General features: G+C 47.1%; 2 protein-coding genes across 2 annotated transcripts in view; both read left to right on the top strand.

Moving 5' to 3' along the window:
* The first annotated feature begins 897 nt into the window (after positions 1-897).
* On the top strand, positions 898-13,929 carry RDM1 (RAD52 motif containing 1). Its single transcript, XM_080977192.1, has 7 exons — positions 898-1,043; positions 2,418-2,597; positions 4,804-4,926; positions 7,206-7,377; positions 8,983-9,072; positions 10,518-10,606; positions 13,582-13,929. Exons 1-7 carry the CDS (start codon positions 960-962, stop codon positions 13,636-13,638), a joined length of 795 nt encoding a protein of 264 aa, XP_080833318.1. The 5' UTR covers positions 898-959; the 3' UTR covers positions 13,639-13,929.
* A 1,252-nt stretch (positions 13,930-15,181) lies between these two features.
* The window catches only part of LOC308460350 (leucine-rich repeat-containing protein 37A-like), a 37,300-nt gene continuing 31,847 nt past the window's right edge, over positions 15,182-20,634 (top strand). The window contains exons 1-3 of the mRNA XM_080976612.1: positions 15,182-15,605; positions 18,485-18,556; positions 20,462-20,533. Coding sequence (XP_080832738.1) covers positions 15,394-15,605; positions 18,485-18,556; positions 20,462-20,533 — 356 coding nt within the window. The 5' untranslated portion in view covers positions 15,182-15,393. The remainder of the gene's footprint in view (positions 15,606-18,484; positions 18,557-20,461; positions 20,534-20,634) is intronic.

The raw sequence follows: 20,634 nt of genomic DNA, 5'->3' as shown, positions 1-20,634 counted from the left end.
CTCTCCCCTAGTGGGTAACTGATTCCCTTTCCAATACTGAGCCACCAGGATTCTTGCTGCAGACGTTGCGTATAAGAAAAATTTAGTTTTGTCTTTTGGAATATCATCATTTAAAATTCCTTTCATGAAAGTTGCATGAAGGTCTGAAGCAAGGGTGACTCTCAGCTTATGGTGGGTTGACGTTCTAGAGAAAGTGCCTAAAACCAAAATTATGTATAGTCAAAGCACACTGAGTTCAGTGGCAAGTGAGACTGCCAAAGGTTTATTTCCAGGACGTCCAACCCATTTTTATTTTTTTGCCAAGCAAATAAAGCTGAATGTGCACAAGTTTAATGCACATAAATTGCAAATACAGTGTTTGTGCCTATGGAGCTTACTTCATTTAAAAAATTATAATAAAGGAAATCCCTGTGCTTCATTTCTGGATAAAGTTCTTGCCACCTTCTGATTTGGAAGCCCTTTCCTTCCCCCTTTATCCCTGACCAGATGCAACAAAACATGTCTTTCCTGTACTGGTCTCTCCTGTAAACCTCCAACAGTTTGACCAAAGGACTACTCCTCTGTTGTCTCCCGAGACAGATGGATGCCAATCTAGCCCTGATTGGTTATGATTCTAGGCTCATCCAAACTTCCATTTGCCCTGCAACTTTCCCCTGGGGAAAACCTGATCTTTAGCGCTAAATCGGACCAAACATCAGCTGGGTTTCCTTCGGATTGACATTTCTTCCGATTTTAATTTCGTGGCTGCTATCACAGCCTTAATTTACTGGAGGCTTTTTTGTGCTCCAGAGATGAGGTTTGGTGTTGAACTTCGACACAGCGGGCGAGGGCAGAGGGAGTCCCGGGAAGTCACCGGAGCCCTCCGTCTGCAAACACGTGGACTAGAGGGCCGCCCCCAGGAGGGAGTGGGGCTTTTGTTTTTTTGGCTGCAAATCCGCTTCATGCTCTGCAGCTGATCCATGGCAGAAATAGTGGAGTTCCGCGTCCCGGATGGAAACGGACGGACCCTGCTCATTTTGGGATTGGAGATAGACGCGTCAGAGGCAAGATCGCAGAATTGTAGAGGGGAACCCCGAGGGTCATCTAGTCCAACCCCCTGCAAGGCAGCAATAGTTTTCTATTTCCCTGGATTTGCCCTGTATTTGGGTGGGTTATTCAGGTATTCGGGTGGGGAACCTTCGGCGCCCGACATGCATGCATGCTTTCAGGGGCGAGAGAGGGTTTCTTTGCAGACCTCTTCAGACATTCGGGGCTGCTCGCGAACACGTGTCGGGACGCACTGTGTCCGCTTGCCCGGGGCTAAGAACTGCCCTCGCTTTGGCTCTGCTTTAAAAAAAAATGAAATGAAAAAATTGCGTTTATGCTGCGGGGGACCTGGCACACAAATTTCTTTGAATCGTTTGGAAGCGGAACTGAATTTGAAAAGGCTCGCGCGAGGAGCTATCGCTCCTGTCCCGCCTCCGCTGGATCCGTGTACGGATGAACGTCGGGATGGGCAGCAGATGCGGGACTGGCTAACCTCCGCCTGGGCCGGAACTCTTCGAGCGGGGCTGGGGAGCCCGGGGGACCTTTCGCCTTTGGCGCACTGTTGTTGGACTACAACTCCCATCATCCCTGACTACCGGCTCTGCTGGCTGCGGCTGGCGGAAGTTGTAGTCCAATAAGATCAGGAGGCCCGCTGATTCCTTGTCCCTGATTGGAAGCAGCTTTTGAATCGGTCTTCGCGCTTTGGAGTAACGACCGGTTCCTGGCTTTGTAAAACGGATCAGAAACACCTTTGCTTATTCCAGATTGCCCTCTCAATGCTGTTTCTCGGTACATAGCATTAAAAATGCCCCAAGAAATAAAAAATGGATTAGCCTGATACTTGATAGAAAGGGGGGTGCCTTAAGGAAGCAGCTTCACAATGAAGTTGCAATCTCAGCTGTTGGTGCTCTGAGAGGAGCTGCTGTGGAAAATCTTAGTGCCTGGGCAAGTTGATGGGGAGAAAGTGGTCTTTAGGGTGCCCCATCCCAAGCTGTGAAAGACTATGAACATAGCTGTCAACTTTTCCCTTTTCTTGCGAGGAATCATACTCGGAATAAGAGAATTTCCCTTTAAAAAGGGGGAAAGTTGACAGCTATGACTATAAAGGTCAAAAGCAGCATCTTGAATTGGACAAAATATCAAGAGGTTGAATGCTATCACCTGAGGACTGAACCGAGACAAAGGATTGTAGCATGTTATATGGGCACAGCCTCTGTTATTTTCAATGGAGCTTGCTGAGGAGATGTTCTGGTAGGTTGTGCCCCATGGATCTACCTTTTACTCTGCCATAACACCCAGAATCTTACGCTGCAGAGGCCTCATGCTATGCTATGCTAGTAGATTTTCTAGCTTTGCTTTTTCCAATGGAATTTTTTCCCCTTCCCTTCCAGCATGCTCTGTATTTAACCTTCTCTGCATTTGGGCCGCTCTATTCCGTGAGGGTTCACCAAAATGCTCCAGTCGCTGGGCCTGGCTATTATGCCCTTGTGAAGTTCTACTCTGCGAGAGATGCCAGCAAGGCACAATCTGCTTGTAACCAGCGGCCCCTGTTTCAGAAATCCCCTTTGAAGGTATCTTACCAACGCTGAATCTTAAGACTGTGTCTATGTTACAGGTGTTTTCCCTACAGAATAGTCGGTGTGCGCTTATGAGTAAATTCTAATGCAACGAGGTAGTTTTCCCCTGGGGTTAGAAACAGGATGTAGAAGGTGCCATGACTGGAATTTCTGACATCTTTTTATTTTACCAAAAGCAGCCACAAAGCTTCTCCAACTGCCACATAACACTCTGGCCCTGTGCCCCCATCCCAATTCAAGTGGGGACTCACACACCTGCTTTTTTGGTGGGGGTGTAAAATAAAAACATGTTGCACGTTTTAATCACAGAGGCTTCACATCATGTATAGTTTGACTGTAAATCAATAGCGCTCAGCACGGCTCAGCATCCCCCATCTCACACATTATAGTAGGTACAGTGATACCTCGGGTTACATACACTTCAGGTTACAGACTCCGCTAACCCAGAAATAGTACCTCGGGTTAAGAACTTTGCTTCAGGATGAGAAGAGAAATCGTGCTCCGGCAGCGCGGCAGCAGCAGGAGGCCCCATTAGCTAAAGTGGTGCTTCAGGTTAAGTATGGACCTCTGGAACGAATTAAGTACTTAACCCGAGGTACCACTTTACTGTCCATTTTGGGTTCTTGCAGTTTCTCATTCCCCCCCCCCCCAATTGTTAAGTACAGTTCTCCACATTTTCTCATCAGTTTGCAAATTCAGTCTTTGTGAAAATTAGCATTGGTATTTTAGTGCGAACTCTCCTAATATACACATAAAAAAAGTAAAGTAAAGGACCCCTGGATGGTTAAGTCCAGTCAAAGGCGACTATGGGGTTGCTTTCAGGCCAAGGGAGCCAGCGTTTGTCCACAGACAGCATGGCTAAACCACTTCTGGCACAACAGAACACCGTGATGGAAATCAGAGTGCATGGAAACGCCATTTACCTTCCCGCCACAGCGGTACCTATTTATCTACTTGCACTGGTGTGCTAGGTAGGCAGGAGCTGGGACAGAGCAATGGGAGCTAACCCCATTGCAGGGATTTGAACTGCCAACCTTCTGATCGGCAAGCCCAAGAGGCTCAGTGGTTTAGACCACAGTGCCACCCACTGCTTGGTTCTCTTGCCAATCCCCTCCTCCCACACTTCCCTCACTACTGCCCTCCTAGGGTAACCCCTTAGACCAGCCTTTCTCAACCTTGGGTCCCCAGATGTTTTTGGCCTACAACTCCCATCATCCCTGACCACTGGTCCTGTGCGCTAGGGATCATGGGAGTTGTAGGCCAAAAACATCTGGGGACTCAAGGTTGAAAACCACTGCCTTAGACCTTCCCCCTTCCGTGTCATGCTGCTACAGATCCCAAGGCCAGGAAGCAGTTCTTTCCTCCTCCTGTGACTCTTCATACTGATGGGTGGGGTGGCAACAGCTTCTTAATGCAAAGGCAAGATTGTAAAACCATTGTAAGGCTTTGCTTTGTGTTAAAAAAAACCAAAGCGAATGGGAGAATGTTCTGAAATAATAACAACAACAACAATTATTATTATTATTATTTTATTTATACCCCACCCATCTGGCGGGGCTTCCCCAGCCACTCTGGGCGGCTTCCAAAAAAATATTAAAATACTGTAATACATCAAACATTAAAAGCTTCCCTAAACAGGACTGCCTTCAGATGTCTTCTAAAAGTCTGGTAGTTGTTGTTCTCTTTGACATCTGGTGGGAGGGTGTTCCACAGGGCGGGTGCCACTACCGAGAAGGCCCTCTGCCTGGTTCCCTGTAACTTGGCTTGTTGCAGTAAGGGAACCGCCAGAAGGCCTCGGTACTGGACCCCAGTGTCCGTTCAGAACGATGGGGGTGGAGACGCTCCTTCAGGTATACTGAGCCAAGGCCATTTAGGGCTTTAAAGGTCAGCACCAACACTTTGAATTGTGCTCGGAAACGTACTGGGAGCCAATGTAGGTCTTTCAAGACCGATGTTATATGGTCTCGGCGGCCGCTTCCAGTCACCAGTCTAGCTGCCGCTTTCTGGCTTAGTTGTAGTTTCCGGGTCACCTTCAAAGGTAGCCCCACGTAGAGCGCATTGCAGTAGTCTAATGGCTCTTGATGCAAATAGTTGAAATGCCATCGCTTCTTGTCTTCACCTGTGGAAGAAAAGATGATGATGACTGTGGGTTGTTATCACCTGGGACGTCTTTTTCTTCCCCCACCCCTTCCATGCCCAGGTTTGCCTCTGTACCAGACAGCGACCCTTTTCACAGAAAGGCTTGGGTTTGAGCAGCTACAGATGCCGGGAATTAGCCAATCACTTCCTTGGTTTCAACAGCTGGTCCAGTCGTATAATCACGGTAAGGATGGTCTGCTGTTTGCACTTAGGTTTCTTGTTTTCACTCCCACTTTCATATGAGATGCTAAGTCTGCTAAGTGTCACAGCTTCCCTCTAAGGCAGGCTTCCTCAAACTCGGCCCTCCAGATGTTTTGAGACTACAGTTCCCATCATCCCTGACCACTGGCCCTCCTAGCTAGGGATCATGGGAGTTGTAGGCCCAAAACATCTGGAGGGCCGAGTTTGAGGAAGCCTGCTCTAAGGCAGTGGTGGCCAAACTTGGCCTTCCAGCTGTTTTGGGACTACAGCTTCCATCATCCCTAGCTAACAGGACCAGGGGTCAGGGATGATGGGGACTGTAGTCCCAAAACAGCTGGAGGGCCAAGTTTGGCCACCACTGCTCTAAGGGTTGGGAGAAAAACTAATAGACCAAGTCTGACAGTCGTCGGCCGCTTATATAAACAGTCACGTGGGGGTTTGCTACCTATGTGTCAGGCGGCAGACGATGCAACCCCCACGGCAGGTTGCCAGAAACGGATAAGACAAGGAAGAGTTCTTACCAACTATTTTTAAATCAATATTCAGAGAGAGAGGCTTGGAAATAGTCTCTTGGAATAATGGCGTTGCCCCGAGTAAGTCTCCACCCCCTGTCTCTCTCATGTGTCATAGCTACGGGTGCTGAAAAGTGCCATCTGCCTTTGAGCTCTTTGCTCTTCTACTTTCAATGCTCGCCAGGTTCTGGGAGAGGGTGTGCATGTCTGGAATGCTTTCTAAAGACACTGTGTCCGTCAGCTGTCACCGCTCTGGTGCTGCTGCTACTTCCTCCCCCTCCTCTCCCATTATTTCCCAGCTTTCCCCCTCATCTACCTCTGAGCTGTGATCTCCCTCAACCCCCTGTTGTAATTCCAAACTGTCTTCTTCTCTGAAAAATAAATCAGGCTGGGGTGGTGGTCTCTACCATTCCTCTTCTACCCAGTCCCTGACATCATGAGAGGCGGCGAACAAATTACAGTGGTACCTCGGGTTACATACGCTTCAGGTTACATACGCTTCAGGTTACAGACTCCGCTAACCCAAAAATAGTGCTTCAGGTTAAGAACTTTGCTTCTGGATGAGAACAGAAATCGTGCAGCGGCAGCAGGAGGCCCCATTAGTTAAAGTGGTGCTTCAGGTTAAGAACAGTTTCAGGTTAAGAACGGACCTCCAGAACGAATTAAGTACTTACCCCGAGGTACCGCTGTATATCTTATTTTTAAAAAATGGCTGTCCATTGTAAGCTTTATAGGACGTGCTCAAAGTGGGATGGGGTGGGTTGGCACTATTATTATTATTATTATTATTATTATTATTATTATTACATGTATTCATCACTCAAAATGGCTTACATTTTTTTTAAAAAGCATACAGGTACAAAAGGTTAAAACAATTTTTTTTACTTAAAATTCTCATTTTGCAATAGTATAAATAGGGACAAATCTTACCCAGCCCCACTAAAAAAAGATGAAGATCACAACAGGCTAGGGTATCATCATACCATATGATCCTAATTAAAAAGCAAATGCCTGGCATTTTAAAGTTGAGAATGATCCTTCCATTCCACTTTTCAAGCAGACCAATCCTCTCTCTCTCCTTTTCAGGGAGATGTAAACAGTCTTGTCTCACCAGCTCAACTTCTTCCACTTCAGGCATCGCTTTTAGGGGCCCACAAATCTCAGCTGCTCTTAGTAGCCAGCCATTTTTGATGTTGTCACCAGTTGCTAATTGCTCCCCTCTCCTGGGTCTTCTAGCATGTTCAGGGTGGAGTGCTGAGAGGTCAACCTCTCATTTTGCAGTGAGCTGGGAGAGATGTTCAGGTGCAGTGAAAATCTCTCTCGACTTGTGAAAGTCTCCAAAACTCAGTGTTAACTTGTGAGAACAACTCTCCCCTTCCTCTGGGCCCTAGAGGATGATGGGGGCCACCCTACCAATTACCTTCACTGCTTTTGACCACCACCCCAAACCTTGGTCAAGAAGAGAAGGAGATATAAATAAAATATATAAAAGCATTATGTAAAAAGAAGAAGATAAACTGGAACTCTGATTGTGCCAGAGGACTTGGAGGAGGAATCACTTCTTTTGTGCTCACCCACAAAGGTGGTTGCCATAACAATATTACTGGTCGCTGGTGGCGACCTGGCAACTGCATTTTTTGAGTCCTGGCATGCAGAAAGATTCCCTGGAATTATGAAGGGACAGGGGAGCAACTTTTGGGGTAGCTAAAAGCAGCTGGACCTTTGCTAACACAGTTTCTGTTGGGAGCAGCTCCAGAACATATCTGGTTTTGAAGACGAGGAGAACGACATGGAAGAAGTGAGGACATCGCCCAGGAGCAGGAATGCCAAATATCTGTGTATCCAAGAATTAACCTTCCCCCGATATGGGATCCGCACCAGAGGGATTGGTCTGGCTGAGCTTAATGTAGATCCCAGCCAAGGTAATATGGGGCAGGGTGGGAAGACAGAATGAAACAAGAAGTATAAAAGTGTTGTTGTTATTAATTATGTGGTCAGTAAGAACATTGATAAGGGTGGCACTGAGGGCTAAACCACAGAGCCTAGGACTTGCCGATTGGAAGGTCGGCGGTTCGAATCCCCACGACGGGGTGAGCTCCCGTTGCTCGGTCCCTGCTCCACCAACCTAGCAGTTCGAAAGCATGTCAAAGTGCAAGTAGATAAATAGGTACCACTCCGGCGGGAAGGTAAACGGTGTTTCCGTGCGCTGCTCTGGTTCGCCAGAAACGGCTTAGTCATGCTGGCCACATGACCCAGAAGCTGTACGCCAGCTCCCTCGGCTAGTAAAGCGAGATGAGCGCCGCAACCCCAGAGTCGGTCACGACTGGACCTAATGGTCAGGGGTCCCTTTACCTTTTAAGAACATTGATCAGGAAGAGGGTTATTGCTTGAGCCTGAAGAACCAGGATCCTGGACAATGGGTTTGGCTGAAAGGTGGCGACTAACCCGTAGTCTCTTTGCTACACTCTGCAGCACAAAAGACAGCAGTGGAGACAAGATTTCACTGGACTCTTTTGTGTTCTTCAGATTTTTGGTTTGTAAAGTACATAAGAGATCACAGGGCAAACCAAAAAATCAATGAAAAGGTACAGGATTTTGCAATTGTGCTAAAAATGACTTCTTTTTTAAGGTCTCAAGAGAAAGAAGACAGAGACAAGATAACTTTTGGGCACAATGGCAGAAATTCATTGCTTATACTGAGATGTTGTTTAGAACCAACGGAGACCTAAGAGTTTACAATGTATTAATATTTTGGGAAGTCAAATTATGGAAGAAATCGTGGACATTCCTTATTATGACAAATATCTAGTCAAATCTGGAAATGTGTAGTCATAGTTTTCTCCCTCCCCTCCTTTCTTTTTAGTAGGAACGTATAAAAAATATCCTTATATTTATATTATAACTATAATGACCATCTGGAGTTTCATTGTGCGTTTTGTTAATGATTAAAGATACTCCTTTGTAATATTAAAGGTAAAGGGACCCCTGACCATTAGGTCCAGTCACGGCTGATTCTGGGGTTGCGGCGCTCATCTCGCTTTATTGGCCGAGGGAGCCGGTGTACAGCTTCCGGGTCATGTGGCCAGCATGACTAAGCTGCTTCTGGCGAACCAAAGCAGCGCAGGGAAACGCCGTTTACCTTCCCGTCAGAGCGGTACCTATTTATCTACTTGCACTTTGTGCTTTCGAACTGCTAGGTTGGCAGGAGCAGGGACTGAGCAACGGGAGCTCACCCCGTCGCGGGGATTCAAACCGCCGACCTTCTGATCGGCAAGTCCTAGGCTCCGTGGTTTAACCCACAGCGCCACCGGCCTCCCTTTTGTAATATTACGGTTTTAATTATTTTCTTTGATATCACAGACATCTGGAATAATATTAAAGTGTGTTAGTGTTTCAGGTCCAACATTATAAGGACATTCAAACTGCTACGGCTTAAAGCATTGATTAGTTCAGAGGCTGACAGCAGCTGGCTGGCAGGCAGATGTATCGTGAAACAATCTGGTCTTCTGCTGGCTTCTGTCTTTCAGAGTTTCTCCTGGCCGCGAACAACATCCAGAAGCTTGCCGTGCATCGAGCCCTCTCAGATGCGTTTCAGAAGATTCTCATTATAGTTCTAGGCAAGTCTCTTTATTTTTGTTTATTTTTTCATATATACTTTCTGTTTGCTCTTTCTTGGGGCACACATTTGTCTCCCTGGAAATGGACTCCCTTGGGAGGTTGTGGGCTCCTTCCTTGGAGGTTTATAAGCAGAGGTGGGGGGGCAACTGTCCACCCAATCTGGTGGAACGCTCCGTCACAAGAGACTAGGGCCCTGCGGGACTTGACATCTTTCCGCAGGGCCTGCAAGACAGAGCTGTTCCACCAGGCCTTTGGCCAAGGCACAGTCTGACCCCCTCCTTTGGTAATCCTCACAGAGCTCTAGCCCAATGGTTGCCATTAACTTGATTTTGAATTGATTTTAGAATGAATTGATTTTAGAACATTGTGTTACTTTTATTGTTGTTAGCTGCTCTGAGCCCGGCTTCAGCTGGGGAGGGCGGGATATAAATAAACAAATTATTATTATTATTATTATTATTATTATTATTATTATTATTATTGATCTACCTGAGATTCCTGCATTGCAGGGGGTTGGACTAAATGACCCTCAGAGCTCCTTCCAGCTCTACAATTCGATGACTTTATGAAATGTAAAATAATACTTTTAATTCTGAAATCCTATGTTAATCCTACAGGAGGAATTCAACATAGCACTAAGGAGACAAGTATTTCTGTTTGCCTGATGGAATGAGCTCCTCTCTCCAGTGTTGTGGTTCTGGGGGTTCCATCACCACCCAGAGCCTATTTCAGGGAGTGGGCTGGAAGACGAGGAGGGGAAGCTCTGTTGGGCTAGCGGAAGTCCTCTCACAGGCTTCTGCTAGTGGGTCTGTCCAGTTTAGGCTTCCTCAACCACGGCCCTCCAGATGTTTTGAGACTACAATTCCCATCATCCCTGACCACTGGTCCTGCTAGCTACGGATCATGGGAGTTGTAGGCCAAAAACATCTGGAGGGCCGAGGTTGAGGAAGCCTGGTCTAGTTGAATCTGGTCCTGTATCAATAAAACCCTAATCAAGTACGTCAGAAATGGGACGTGGGTGGTGCTGTGGGTTAAACCACAGAGCCTAGGACTTGCCGATCAGAAGGTTGGCGGTTTGAATCCCCGCGACGGGGTGAGCTCCCGTTGCTCGGTCCCTGCTCCTGCCAACCTAGCAGTTCGAAAGCACATCAAAGTGCAAGTAGATAAATAGGTACCGCTCCGGCGGGAAGATAAACAGCATTTCCGTGCGCTGCTCTGGTTCGCCAGAAGTGGCTTAGTCATGCTGGCCACATGACCCGGAAGCTGTACGCCGGCTCCCTCGGCCAATAAAGCGAGATGAGTGCCGCAACCCCAGAGTCGGCCATGACTGGACCTAATGGTCAGGGGTCCCTTTACGTTTACCTTACGTCAGAAAATAATACAGAAAGCTTTTTCCTTGTTTTAGCTTGTTCAAGCTTGACGACATTTGCTTGACTGTTTTCAGAGAATGGGAAGGTAGCTGTGGAGTACAGCTGTCCCCAGGAAGACCATGTTGACCTTTTAACAGAAGAGGAACTCAAAGGTCTCATCCAGGTAATCTGGAACACTATCTAATGTACAGCGTCAGATTGCTGTGATCTGTTAAACTCAGTTTTTGGGCACCGTAGCTTCATAGGAGAGAGTGATCAGAGAAAATATGGCTTCTCTGTTGTTAGAAAGTTGAGAAAATCCGCTGAGGATGAACTGCTTGTCAGGTTCGCTTAGGAACCCAGATGGCTGGCTTTGCAGAAGAGTAAACCACAGAGCCTAGGACTTGCCGATCAGAAGGTCGGCGGTTCGAATCCCCGCGACGGGGTGAGCTCCCGTTGCTCGGACCCTCTCCTGCCAACCTAGCAGTTCGAAAGCACGTCAAAGTGCAAGTAGATAAATAGGTACCGCTCCAGTGGGAAGGTACCGTATTTTTCGCTCCATAGGGCACACCTGACCATAGGGCGCACCTACTTTTAAGAGGTGGAAATCAAGGAAAAAAATATGATTCCCCCCTCCCCCCCAGCTCTGGGAGCAGCGGACAGTGCGCTTCTCCCAGACCTTCTTCCTGCTTTTGCGGGAGGTGGGGGAATTCCCCCATCTCCCGCAAAAGCCCACAGTAGCCACGCACCCTTTAAGGAGCGCATGGCTCCTGCGGGCTTTTCTACGAGGAGGGAGAAGGGACTGACGCGGCCAGTCAGTCTCTTCTCCCTCCTGGGGAAAAGCCCGCAAGAGCGCACGAAGCTTGTGTGCGGCTCTTGGGGGCTTTTCCAGCATGCCTCCCCCGCCTGCATTCGCTCCATAGGACGCACACACATTTTCCCTTGCTTTTTAGGAGGGAAAAAGTGTGTCCTATAGAGCGAAAAATACGGTAAACAGTGTTTCTGTGTGCTGCTCTGGTTCGCCAGAAGCGGCTTAGTCATGCTGGCCACATGACCCGGAAGCTGTACGCTGGCTCCCTCAGCCAATAAAGCGAGATGAGCGGCGCAACCCCAGAGTCGGCCACAACTGGATCTAATGGTCAAGGTTCCCTTTACCTTTAGGTGGCCTCTAGCCGGTGATGGACATCCCATCACCTGGCTTCTGAGGCCAAGAGGATTGCTGGCTGTTGCAGAAAACTCTCAGCTGGAGTCTTAACTCATTTGGTTGGCATCCTGGGTTGCACAGAGACCCAGTGTCTGAACCATAGGGCTCTGTTTTCAAGCCCTGTGGCGTCTAACAGATAAAAACAAAAGGAAGTACATCTTCATCAATGCAATGAGTTAACTTTTGGCTTTCATTTTGCAAAGATGCTAAAGCAGTCGCTATTAGCATGTGTGTATCCCCCATCTTAGGGACGCGGGTGGCGCTGTGGTTTAAACCACAGAGCCTAGGACTTGCTGATCTGAAGGTCAGCAGTTCGAATCCCTGCAACGGGGTGAGCTCCCGTTGCTCAGTCCCTGCTCCTGCCAACCTAGCAGTTCAAAAGCACATCAAAGTGCAAGTAGATAAATAGGTACCACTCCGGCAGGAAGGTAAACGCCGTTTCCGTGTGCTGCTCTGGTTCGCCGGCAGCGGCTTAGTCATGCCGGCCACATGATCCGGAAGCTGTATGCCGGCTCCCTCGGCCAATAAAGCGAGATGAGCGCCGCAACCCCAGAGTCGTCTGCGACTGGACCTAAGGGTCAGGGGTTCCTTTACCTTTTTATCCCCTCTCATGCTCAGATTCACAGTGGTTTTCAACTGGGGAGAGCTCTTCTCATCTAATCCATCAAAGCAATTTCTGTTTATTTTATTTTTTTAGGGATTCTGCAGCCCTGACAGATCCTGTCAGATTGAGCTCCTTTTTAGTTGCATGTGGGGCAGGGTGAAAGCAGAATGAGAGCAAGGGAAAGGTGACTGGCGTATTTCAAAAGCCAATTCCTGATTGCTCAGGCCCACATGCAAGCCTGCCCCCCCCAAAAAAATCACCCACTGTGGGGAGAAAAGGATCATGGATGTACAGCACCAGGCACAGATATTGAAAATACAGTTTTAGCAGCTTCAGTATGCGTACCCAGCATACATTTAAAATACACGAGTTCCACCCAAAATTTTTTTTTTAAATGGGAAGAGTAATTCATTAAGGGTCCTAGGAATTGTAGCTGTATGAGGGGCATACAGTTTTTGGGGGGAAGTAATGTGCTTTCAATGTATGCTGTGTACACAGCCCCAGTCTGTGAAATGTAAGTTTTAATGTATTTTTATTAAAGATTTTCATGATTTACAAAGGTATGTGCAATGTCTCTCTCTCGTATTTTTTTCTCCATGTAACATTTATTTTATTTTTTACAAATCGGTTTCATTTGTTGAGACATTAGGAAGAATAGGGGGAAAGAGGTGGAGGGGAGGGAAGATGAGTGGGGTTGGGGTTGGGTGGTGATGTTTCCATTTTACTTACTATATGTGGGGTTTGGTGTCAGCGTTGCTTGTGCAGGTTCTTTGCTGTTCGCTTGTGTTCCTTTGGTGGTGAGAGAGGCTGGGGTTGGCCTAGGGTGTGGTTGTTCATTTGTGGTTGGCTGTGGTGATCTTTGTTTTCATGTGTGAGTGGGGTGGGTGGGTGTTTTGGATCAGGTTAGCCATATTGATTTGTATGCTGTTGGTGGATTTTTGTCGTCGTCTTGTTGGGCTGTGTCAGTTTCAGTTTATTGGTTACCGTATTTTTTGCTCTATAAGACTCACTTTTTCCCTCCTAAAAAGTAAGGGGAAATGTGTGTGCATCTTATGGAGCGAATGCAGGCTGCGCAGCTATCCCATAAGCCAGAACAGCAAGAGGGATTGCTGCTTTCACTGCGCAGCGATCCCTCTTGCTGTTCTGGCTTCTGAGATTCAGAATATTTTTTTTCTTGTTTTCCTCCTCCAAAAACATGGTGCGTCTTGTGGTCTGGTGCATCTTATAGAGCGAAAAATACGGTAATTTTTCTAGTAAGGCTGTTTCCCATGCTATTTGGTACCACTGGTCCACTGTGAAATGTAAGTGATCCAGATTGTGCAGAATAACAAACGCTTCCTTCTCTTCCCAGGTGACTGAATTATCACTCTCACAGTTAAGTCCTGTAGAGGAAGAGGAGATCTCTTGATTTTAGCATGTATTGAAAATAGCACCTGGTGCCCACAGAGTAATGCCTTTAAAGGAGGATATTTTACACCTGTTGAGTCCTTCTCTCTGCTTTGAAAGGGCAACTGCTGCATCTGAAGCTCGTGACATTATTGGAAGTCCCATTTTGTTGTTTGCCGTGGTTGCAGATGATGATTTCCATAAATTGACACCTGCCTATCAAACGATTGCCTATAATTGCCTATTTATTTTTAGCGAAGTGGGGTGATTCCCTCCTCACCAATTTAGTCTCTTTTTTTCTAATAAATTGGTTCCTGAAAAAAATGATCTGTTATGTTTCTTTCATTCAAAGGTGAGTATTTGTCCTCAGTACAGTGGTACCTCGGGTTACATTCGCTTCAGGTTACGTACGCTTCAGGTTACAGACTCCGCTAACCCAGAAATAGTACTTCAGGTTAAGAACTTTGCTTCAGGATGAGAACAGAAATTGTGCTCCGGCGGCGCGGCGGCAGCAGGAGGCCCCATTAGCTAAAGTGGTGCTTCAGGTTAAGAACAGTTTCAGGTTAAGTACAGACCTCTGGAACGAATTAAGTACTTAACCCGAGGTACCACTGTATAGCAAATACGAGCCTGGGATTAGGAATTGCCTGATAACTGTTGCCAGTCAGAGTAAGAACTACAGTGCTACATGGGCCAATGGTTGGACTCAGTGTAATGGAGTTTAATTTGCTCCTATACCCATCCATCTTGGCTGTCTCTTAGCGCAGGGCCAGCTCATTGGGGCCAATCCTGCCACCACCTACAATGAACCACTATTGGCAGAATTGGCAGCGATATCAGAAGATACGTTCTCTGATTATTATATATATATATATATATATATAAATTCTCTTGCTAATTATACTGTTAAATATGCATTTTATATTTGACTTCCTTTAGTAATGTTTAAGATAAAGCAAATTTTGGTTCACTTTGCTGCGTTAAATGTGCATTCTGTAGTGGACCTCCTTAGAAATGTTTTATTTTGAAATATTTACGATAATATTTTAGTCTTGTGTTAATTATGTTGCTTTGAATGTATACTTTACCCCCCACCCAAAAAAACGAGCCTTTTCCCCATACTAGCCCAGTTGTAAATGACATTGTGTAAACAGTTTTTTGTTTTGTTTTTAATGTAAATTCTTTGTGTTTCCCCTGGTTCTACTGTTCACTAATTTCCAGTGAAATATTTCAGTGTTTTACATGGATAAAGAGATTGGGCTATTGTCAAGAGCTGGGAGAGGTTAACCAGCAAGGCCATCTAGCCAGATTCCTCAGTTGTAAGACATGGCCATCCAACATCAAATCACCCTGTCATCCAGATCACTGTGTGTCATATTCGGCATTTAGGGATATCACATCAAGCACCAAACATCTCAAGAACATGAAGGCATTGGCTATGAATTTGGACCTCCATTGTTGCCATGGCTATGAGAATTCTAGGATGCCGGGAGTAACGCAGAAACGATGTCACAACCGAGCGGAATGCTTGGAACTCCCACACAGAGGCTTACTGTGAAGGGGTCAAAGATCAGGGAATACACAGACATGGGGTGGTGATGCGGTGGCCTCTTCCAAGAGCCTCGCCAGTGCAGCCTCCGTAATGGAGAGGCATGTGGCTATGGTTGCTTGGTAACCGCATGGAGCCACCACCAGTGTTGGCCGCCATTTCCCAAATCATCCTTTGCTGGGGTCAGATGAGCAAGAGGGGAGCGGGGCCTGGAATCCGCTCTGTAGTATGGGCCCCGTTGCCTCCTCTAATGCCCATCTCTTCTTCCTCGCGATACTGCTGGTGTCCTTGACGAGGGTGGACTTAGCCATAGAGCCCTGCCCAACCCCATGCCGTTGCACCTTGGAGATTCTCAACTGTAGCCGGATCAGCAGCCCTCCGGGACTCCACCGCGTGCCTCTCCCCAAGCCCTTTGGCCATGCTCACGTTTTTTTCTTCTTGTAAGTATCTGAGAACCCGAGAGATGATCACCCCGCTCCCAGAACTCTTGGAGGCCAAAACGCTTTTTTATTTCAAGGTCCCAGGCCCTAAAGAAGCCAGACTATCCTCCACCAGGGCCAGGGCTTTTTCAGTGATGGCTCCAACCTGGTGGAATACTCTGTCCCACAAGACCAGGGCCCTGCAGGACTTGATCTCCTTCCGCAGGGCCTGTAAGACAGAGCTATTCCGCCTGGCCTTCAGTTTGAATTAGCCTGATCCTCTATTCCCTTTTCCCTTTCCCTTTCTATGAAGAAACCCTTCTGGGACCCCACATTTAAACTCTTCCCTGGTCTCCTTGCTGGCCCTAGTAGGACCAACTTGGCCAGTTAGCCCTGGTGATCATTTGATGTTTACTGATTGGGGTTTCCCCCCCCCCCCCCAAAAAATGACCCCTGAATTTTAGAATTTTATTGACATTGATGCTGCATTTATGTTGTATTTTATGCTGTTTTTAAGTCACATTTTAATCAGTGTTTTATATTTGCTGTTAGCTGCCCTGAGCCCAGTTTCTAAACCGGGAAGGGCGGGGTATAAATAAAAATGTATTATTATTAAGACTTAGGGGTGAGCAAGATGGGAGCAGGGGACTTCTGACTCCCAGGCAACTTGAGGGACGACTAGGTAGAGAGCTGGTTGTGTATCTGCCGAGACCTGTAGTATAGGTGTGACCTTCGGGAATCTGCATCCAAGTAAACAAAGGCAAACAACCAAAGGGGGCAGGCTGTCTGGGTTGGTTCACTGCAGGGTAGCTCAGAGACGTGCAGTAACGTTGATTCTTTATTCAAGGAAACGGAATACAAACGAGAAACCTATGGGCATGGCTGGCCCCATTAAAGCAGTTGCCAGAGCTGATAATCTATGCCTCCCACATCCCCTTACATCGCCTCCTCAGCTGTTTTCCCTGCAGTCTTTAACTCTTACTGGAGAGGGACTCCCTGTGCTCTTTGTTCAGCTACATGCAAGGCCCTCCATGACAAGGGAGGAGAGGAGCTGAATACAGAGGGACCAGCAGGCTCCTGTGTAGCTGCTGCAGCCTCTGTCTCCTCAGCTGCCTGTCCTGCGTCTGCAGTGCCTTCTGCCTCTGGTTCCTCTCTCTCACTCAAGCCTGTTGCTTGTTCAGCATCCAACCATTTTGCCTTGCCCTTTTCATCCTCTGACTTGTCTTGAATGTCCCACCCCCACTCCCCTGGCTCTGATCCTTCCTCCTCTGAGTCCTTCCCTAGGGGGCTCAAGGAAAAGAAGGTACATCAGCAAAGATGGGGTTTATCACACCACACCTTCCTCCTGCAGGGCTCATTCAATCGCACATGCTGCCTAAGCAGGTGTCTAGGCCTAGGCCCTAGGGCATCCCTGTTTGGACTCCACATGCCATGACAAGCAGTGTTCAAGACTGGGTTTCTCATGTTGGTTTTGGTAGGGCTGGCTTTCTACACAAAATGAGCGCATGCTCCAGGAACATCTAAGTATCTCCACCCTGCTTAAGGTGGTAGAAAACTACAGCCTGTCCTCTCTATAATTTGGGGAGTTCAGCACCACTGTTAATTGGCATGAAGAAGCACACCCAATACTTGCTTAGAATGGATACTGTATTGTTTTTTCCTAGAAGGGCTCCTCTGCTTTTGAACTGGAGGGGAAATGTGACAGTGTAGTTCTCTGCCTCTCCTGCAGCTGCTAACGGTACAGATGTGCAGGGGAAAATGTGTCATGCCTCTCTCTCTCGGTTATTTGCAGTAGATTGGCAGGGATTATTCTCGGTTGTTTTAGTAATTGCGACCGCAAAATGACACCCACCCATAGTTAGCCTGCTATTTCAAAAAAGTGGAAATACGGACACAAAAGTTGTTGAGCGTTTGGCAAAGTTGAGTTGTTGAGCTATTCTTTATGAAGTTCGTCAAGACACGGGCTGCCATACGTCTGGATTTTCCTGGACCCTTTGGCGATTTCTACCTGGACACTGTTTATGAGGGCTGAATATGGGTCATGTCTGGGAAATTCTGGACTTATGGCAACCGTAGGTAGCTAGGCATGGATTTGGGTGTGGAAGGACTGTGAGCTTCAGGTCTGGGTACTCTAAAAACAACCCCAACTAAAGCAGCTGCTGAGAGGCACCATGTGCTTTTGAGTCTAGCTGAATGTCCTTTGCACCGAACTCTGAAGTTTGCCTTCCCCTGCCATTCATGGAGGAGAAGGGTGACCCTAAGGAAAATATTCAGCAGGACTGGGGAACCTTAAGGTCCAGCGGGCAAACTGGGGCTCCTCCTGGGCCGCACATCTCCCCGGGCCTGCTCTGCACCCCTTCTCCCCCTTGAGTACTTCTGCCTGGCTAGAGTGTGTACATGAACCACCATAATGCCTGAACGAAATTGGAGGGTTGTGTAGAAATCTCTGGCTTGTGTTGGCTGGAATGTAGCCTATAGTGAGAATTCATTCTTCTACTCAATTTGCCTCGGATCCAGCTCTGGCCCCTGGAAGGTCCCACTCAGGGGAATGTGGCCCTGGGTTTGAAAAATGAACCTCTGCTATGCACATTTTAACAGAAGAGTATGGATCTATTTGCACCAGCTCTTCCTAAGACCTTCTTTCCTAGAAACCATCAACACAGAGGAGAAGTGCTCCTGGGCAGGGGTGGAGTTCATCTCCTCTCGGTCATTGCCCCCATAAATGTGAGACTTCCAGGTTGAGGAAACAGTGTTTTGTGGAGGCTTGGAACACTGTACGTCTGGAAATTTGACTTTCAGGATGCCAGATAAACATGACACACAAGAGATGCAGAGTTCATTTTCCCACACCAGGAGTATCCGTTTAATTTTCGTTCCCCCATGTTTATTATTTTCCCCAGAGACTTCACTGATAATGCGATTTCTTCCATTGGGAAACAGGTGTGGAGGGCCTATCCTTGGGCTGAGTACTTGTGAGTATTATTTAGAGTCGTCAGTGAGTACCTATCCTAGCCTTGGTTTTGGCCAGTTTCAGTCATGGTGGTTTTTGGTTTTAAGTTATTGGCAGTTGACCGACAACTAAGGCCACATTCAAACTATACATTTAAAGAAGGCACTATGATCCCACTTCAAACAGTCATGGCTTCCACCAAACAATTCTAGGAGCTGTCGTTTGCTAGAGGTGCTGAACAGGGCCAGTCCAAGACATTTTGGCACCTGAGGCGAACCATAAAATGGTACCCCGCTTCCAGCCAGGGGTGAATGAAAATCTACATCAGGAACGGGAGCTGGGGAATAAAGGTCTACTTTGGGGTCTGCTGCCCCCATGGATCCTGCTGCCTGAGGCAGTCGCCTCACCTCGTCTCATGGGTGGGCCGGCCCTGGTGATGAGAATTGTTAGGAGATTCCTATTCCCCTCACCAAGCTGTTCTCCCTGTGGAGAGGGATTGATATACAGTGGTACTTCGGGTTAAGTACAGTGGTACTTTGGGTTAAGTACAGTGGTACCTCGGGTTAAGTACGTAATTCGTTCCGGAGGTCCGTTCTTAACCTGAAGCACCACTTTAGCTAATGGGGCCTCCTGCTGCTGCCGCGCTGCTGCAGCATGATTTCTGTTCTCATCCTGAAGCAAAGTTCTTAACCTGAAGCACTATTTCTGGGTTAGCGGAGTCTGTAACCTGAAGCGTATGTAATCTGAGGTACCACTGTACTTAATCCGTTCCAGAGGTCCGTTCTTAACCTGAAACTGTTCTTAACCTGAAGCACCACTTTAGCTAATGGGGCCTCCGCCGGAGCACGATTTCTGTTCTCATCCTGAAGCAAAGTTCTTAACCTGAAGCACTATTTCTGGGTTAGTGGAGTCTGTAACCTGAAGCATATGTAACCTGAGGTACCATTATACTACCCTGGGAATTACAGTTCTGTGAGGGGAATAGGGATCTCCTAACAACCCTCAGCACCCTTAACAAACTATAGCTCCCAGAATACTTTGGGGGAAGCCATGATTGTGGGATCATGGGCCTTTAAATGTGTGGTGTGAATGTGGCGTGAGCTGGGCGAGATCAAGGCAAAAGAGCTTGATCTAGCTAGATGAAGTTCAGTTATGCTGCAAATCAATTTGAAAGCTTAGGGTAGTTGGGACAGAGTCCCTGCATGTTTGTGGAAGTTTTGTGAGGTAATAAATATACATTTGTCAAAACCATAGCTGTCAACATTTTCCTTTTTTTTAAGGTAAATTCCCTTATTCTGAATAGGATTCCTTGCAAGAAAAGGGAAAAGTTGACAGCTATGGTCTAAACCCGAGGTAGTAGAAAGCTCCCAGTTAAGAAAATTGCTTCCTTTGCCAGAGTATTGTACTCAGAAATCCCCAAACATGACAAATAGATTGATACAACTTTTGAAAGCAGGGTCAACACAGAGCATCTTAATCCAGGCGGCGTGAGTAAGGGGCTAGGAATGAGGAACAAATTCAGTTCAGTTGTCATTTAAAGGCAAAACAACCTAATATATACTTTCTGAAACAATAAGTAAGTGAACTAAAGCACATCCCAGCCTCCTGAATTCACGCTTTCCCAAATTTTGCAAATGTGCATATTAGGACTGGGGAAATCTAGCTCCAGTCCAACGATGGAGATCCACCTCTGTAAACAGCTTTCAGGAAAGCGGATTTGCATCTCCATTATGAAAGTGATTTGGGCCATTGTTTTGACGTGCAGGAGGTGGATGCGAGTCTCCACCTGGAGCCACTTGCTGTGCATGGCAAGTTGCTCATGGCTGCAGCTGGGCCTGAGTCTGCAAGTGCAGAAGGACTGTGCTTTGGTTATGCCCGTTCTGTTAAGGCAGAAAACATGGCTGTGACTTTGTTTCCACCTCTCCAGGGTCCTCAAGAGCAACAGCCTGAGCAGACTTCAGAATACATCTCTGGATGGCTTGCTTTCCCTTACTCACCTGTAAGTTTCTGCGTCTGGTTGCAGTAATTTATTGGCTTTATAGTTTCAGCATGCCACCTTTCTTATGGAAGTAATATAATGTTCCATCTCCATGACATTCA

This window comes from Podarcis pityusensis (genome assembly GCF_964106645.2).
Source record: "Podarcis pityusensis genome assembly, chromosome: 13".
Lineage (NCBI taxonomy): Eukaryota > Metazoa > Chordata > Lepidosauria > Squamata > Lacertidae > Podarcis > Podarcis pityusensis.
The sequence above is the reverse complement of the archived record's forward strand: the minus strand, read 5'-3'. Positions and strand labels throughout refer to the sequence as shown.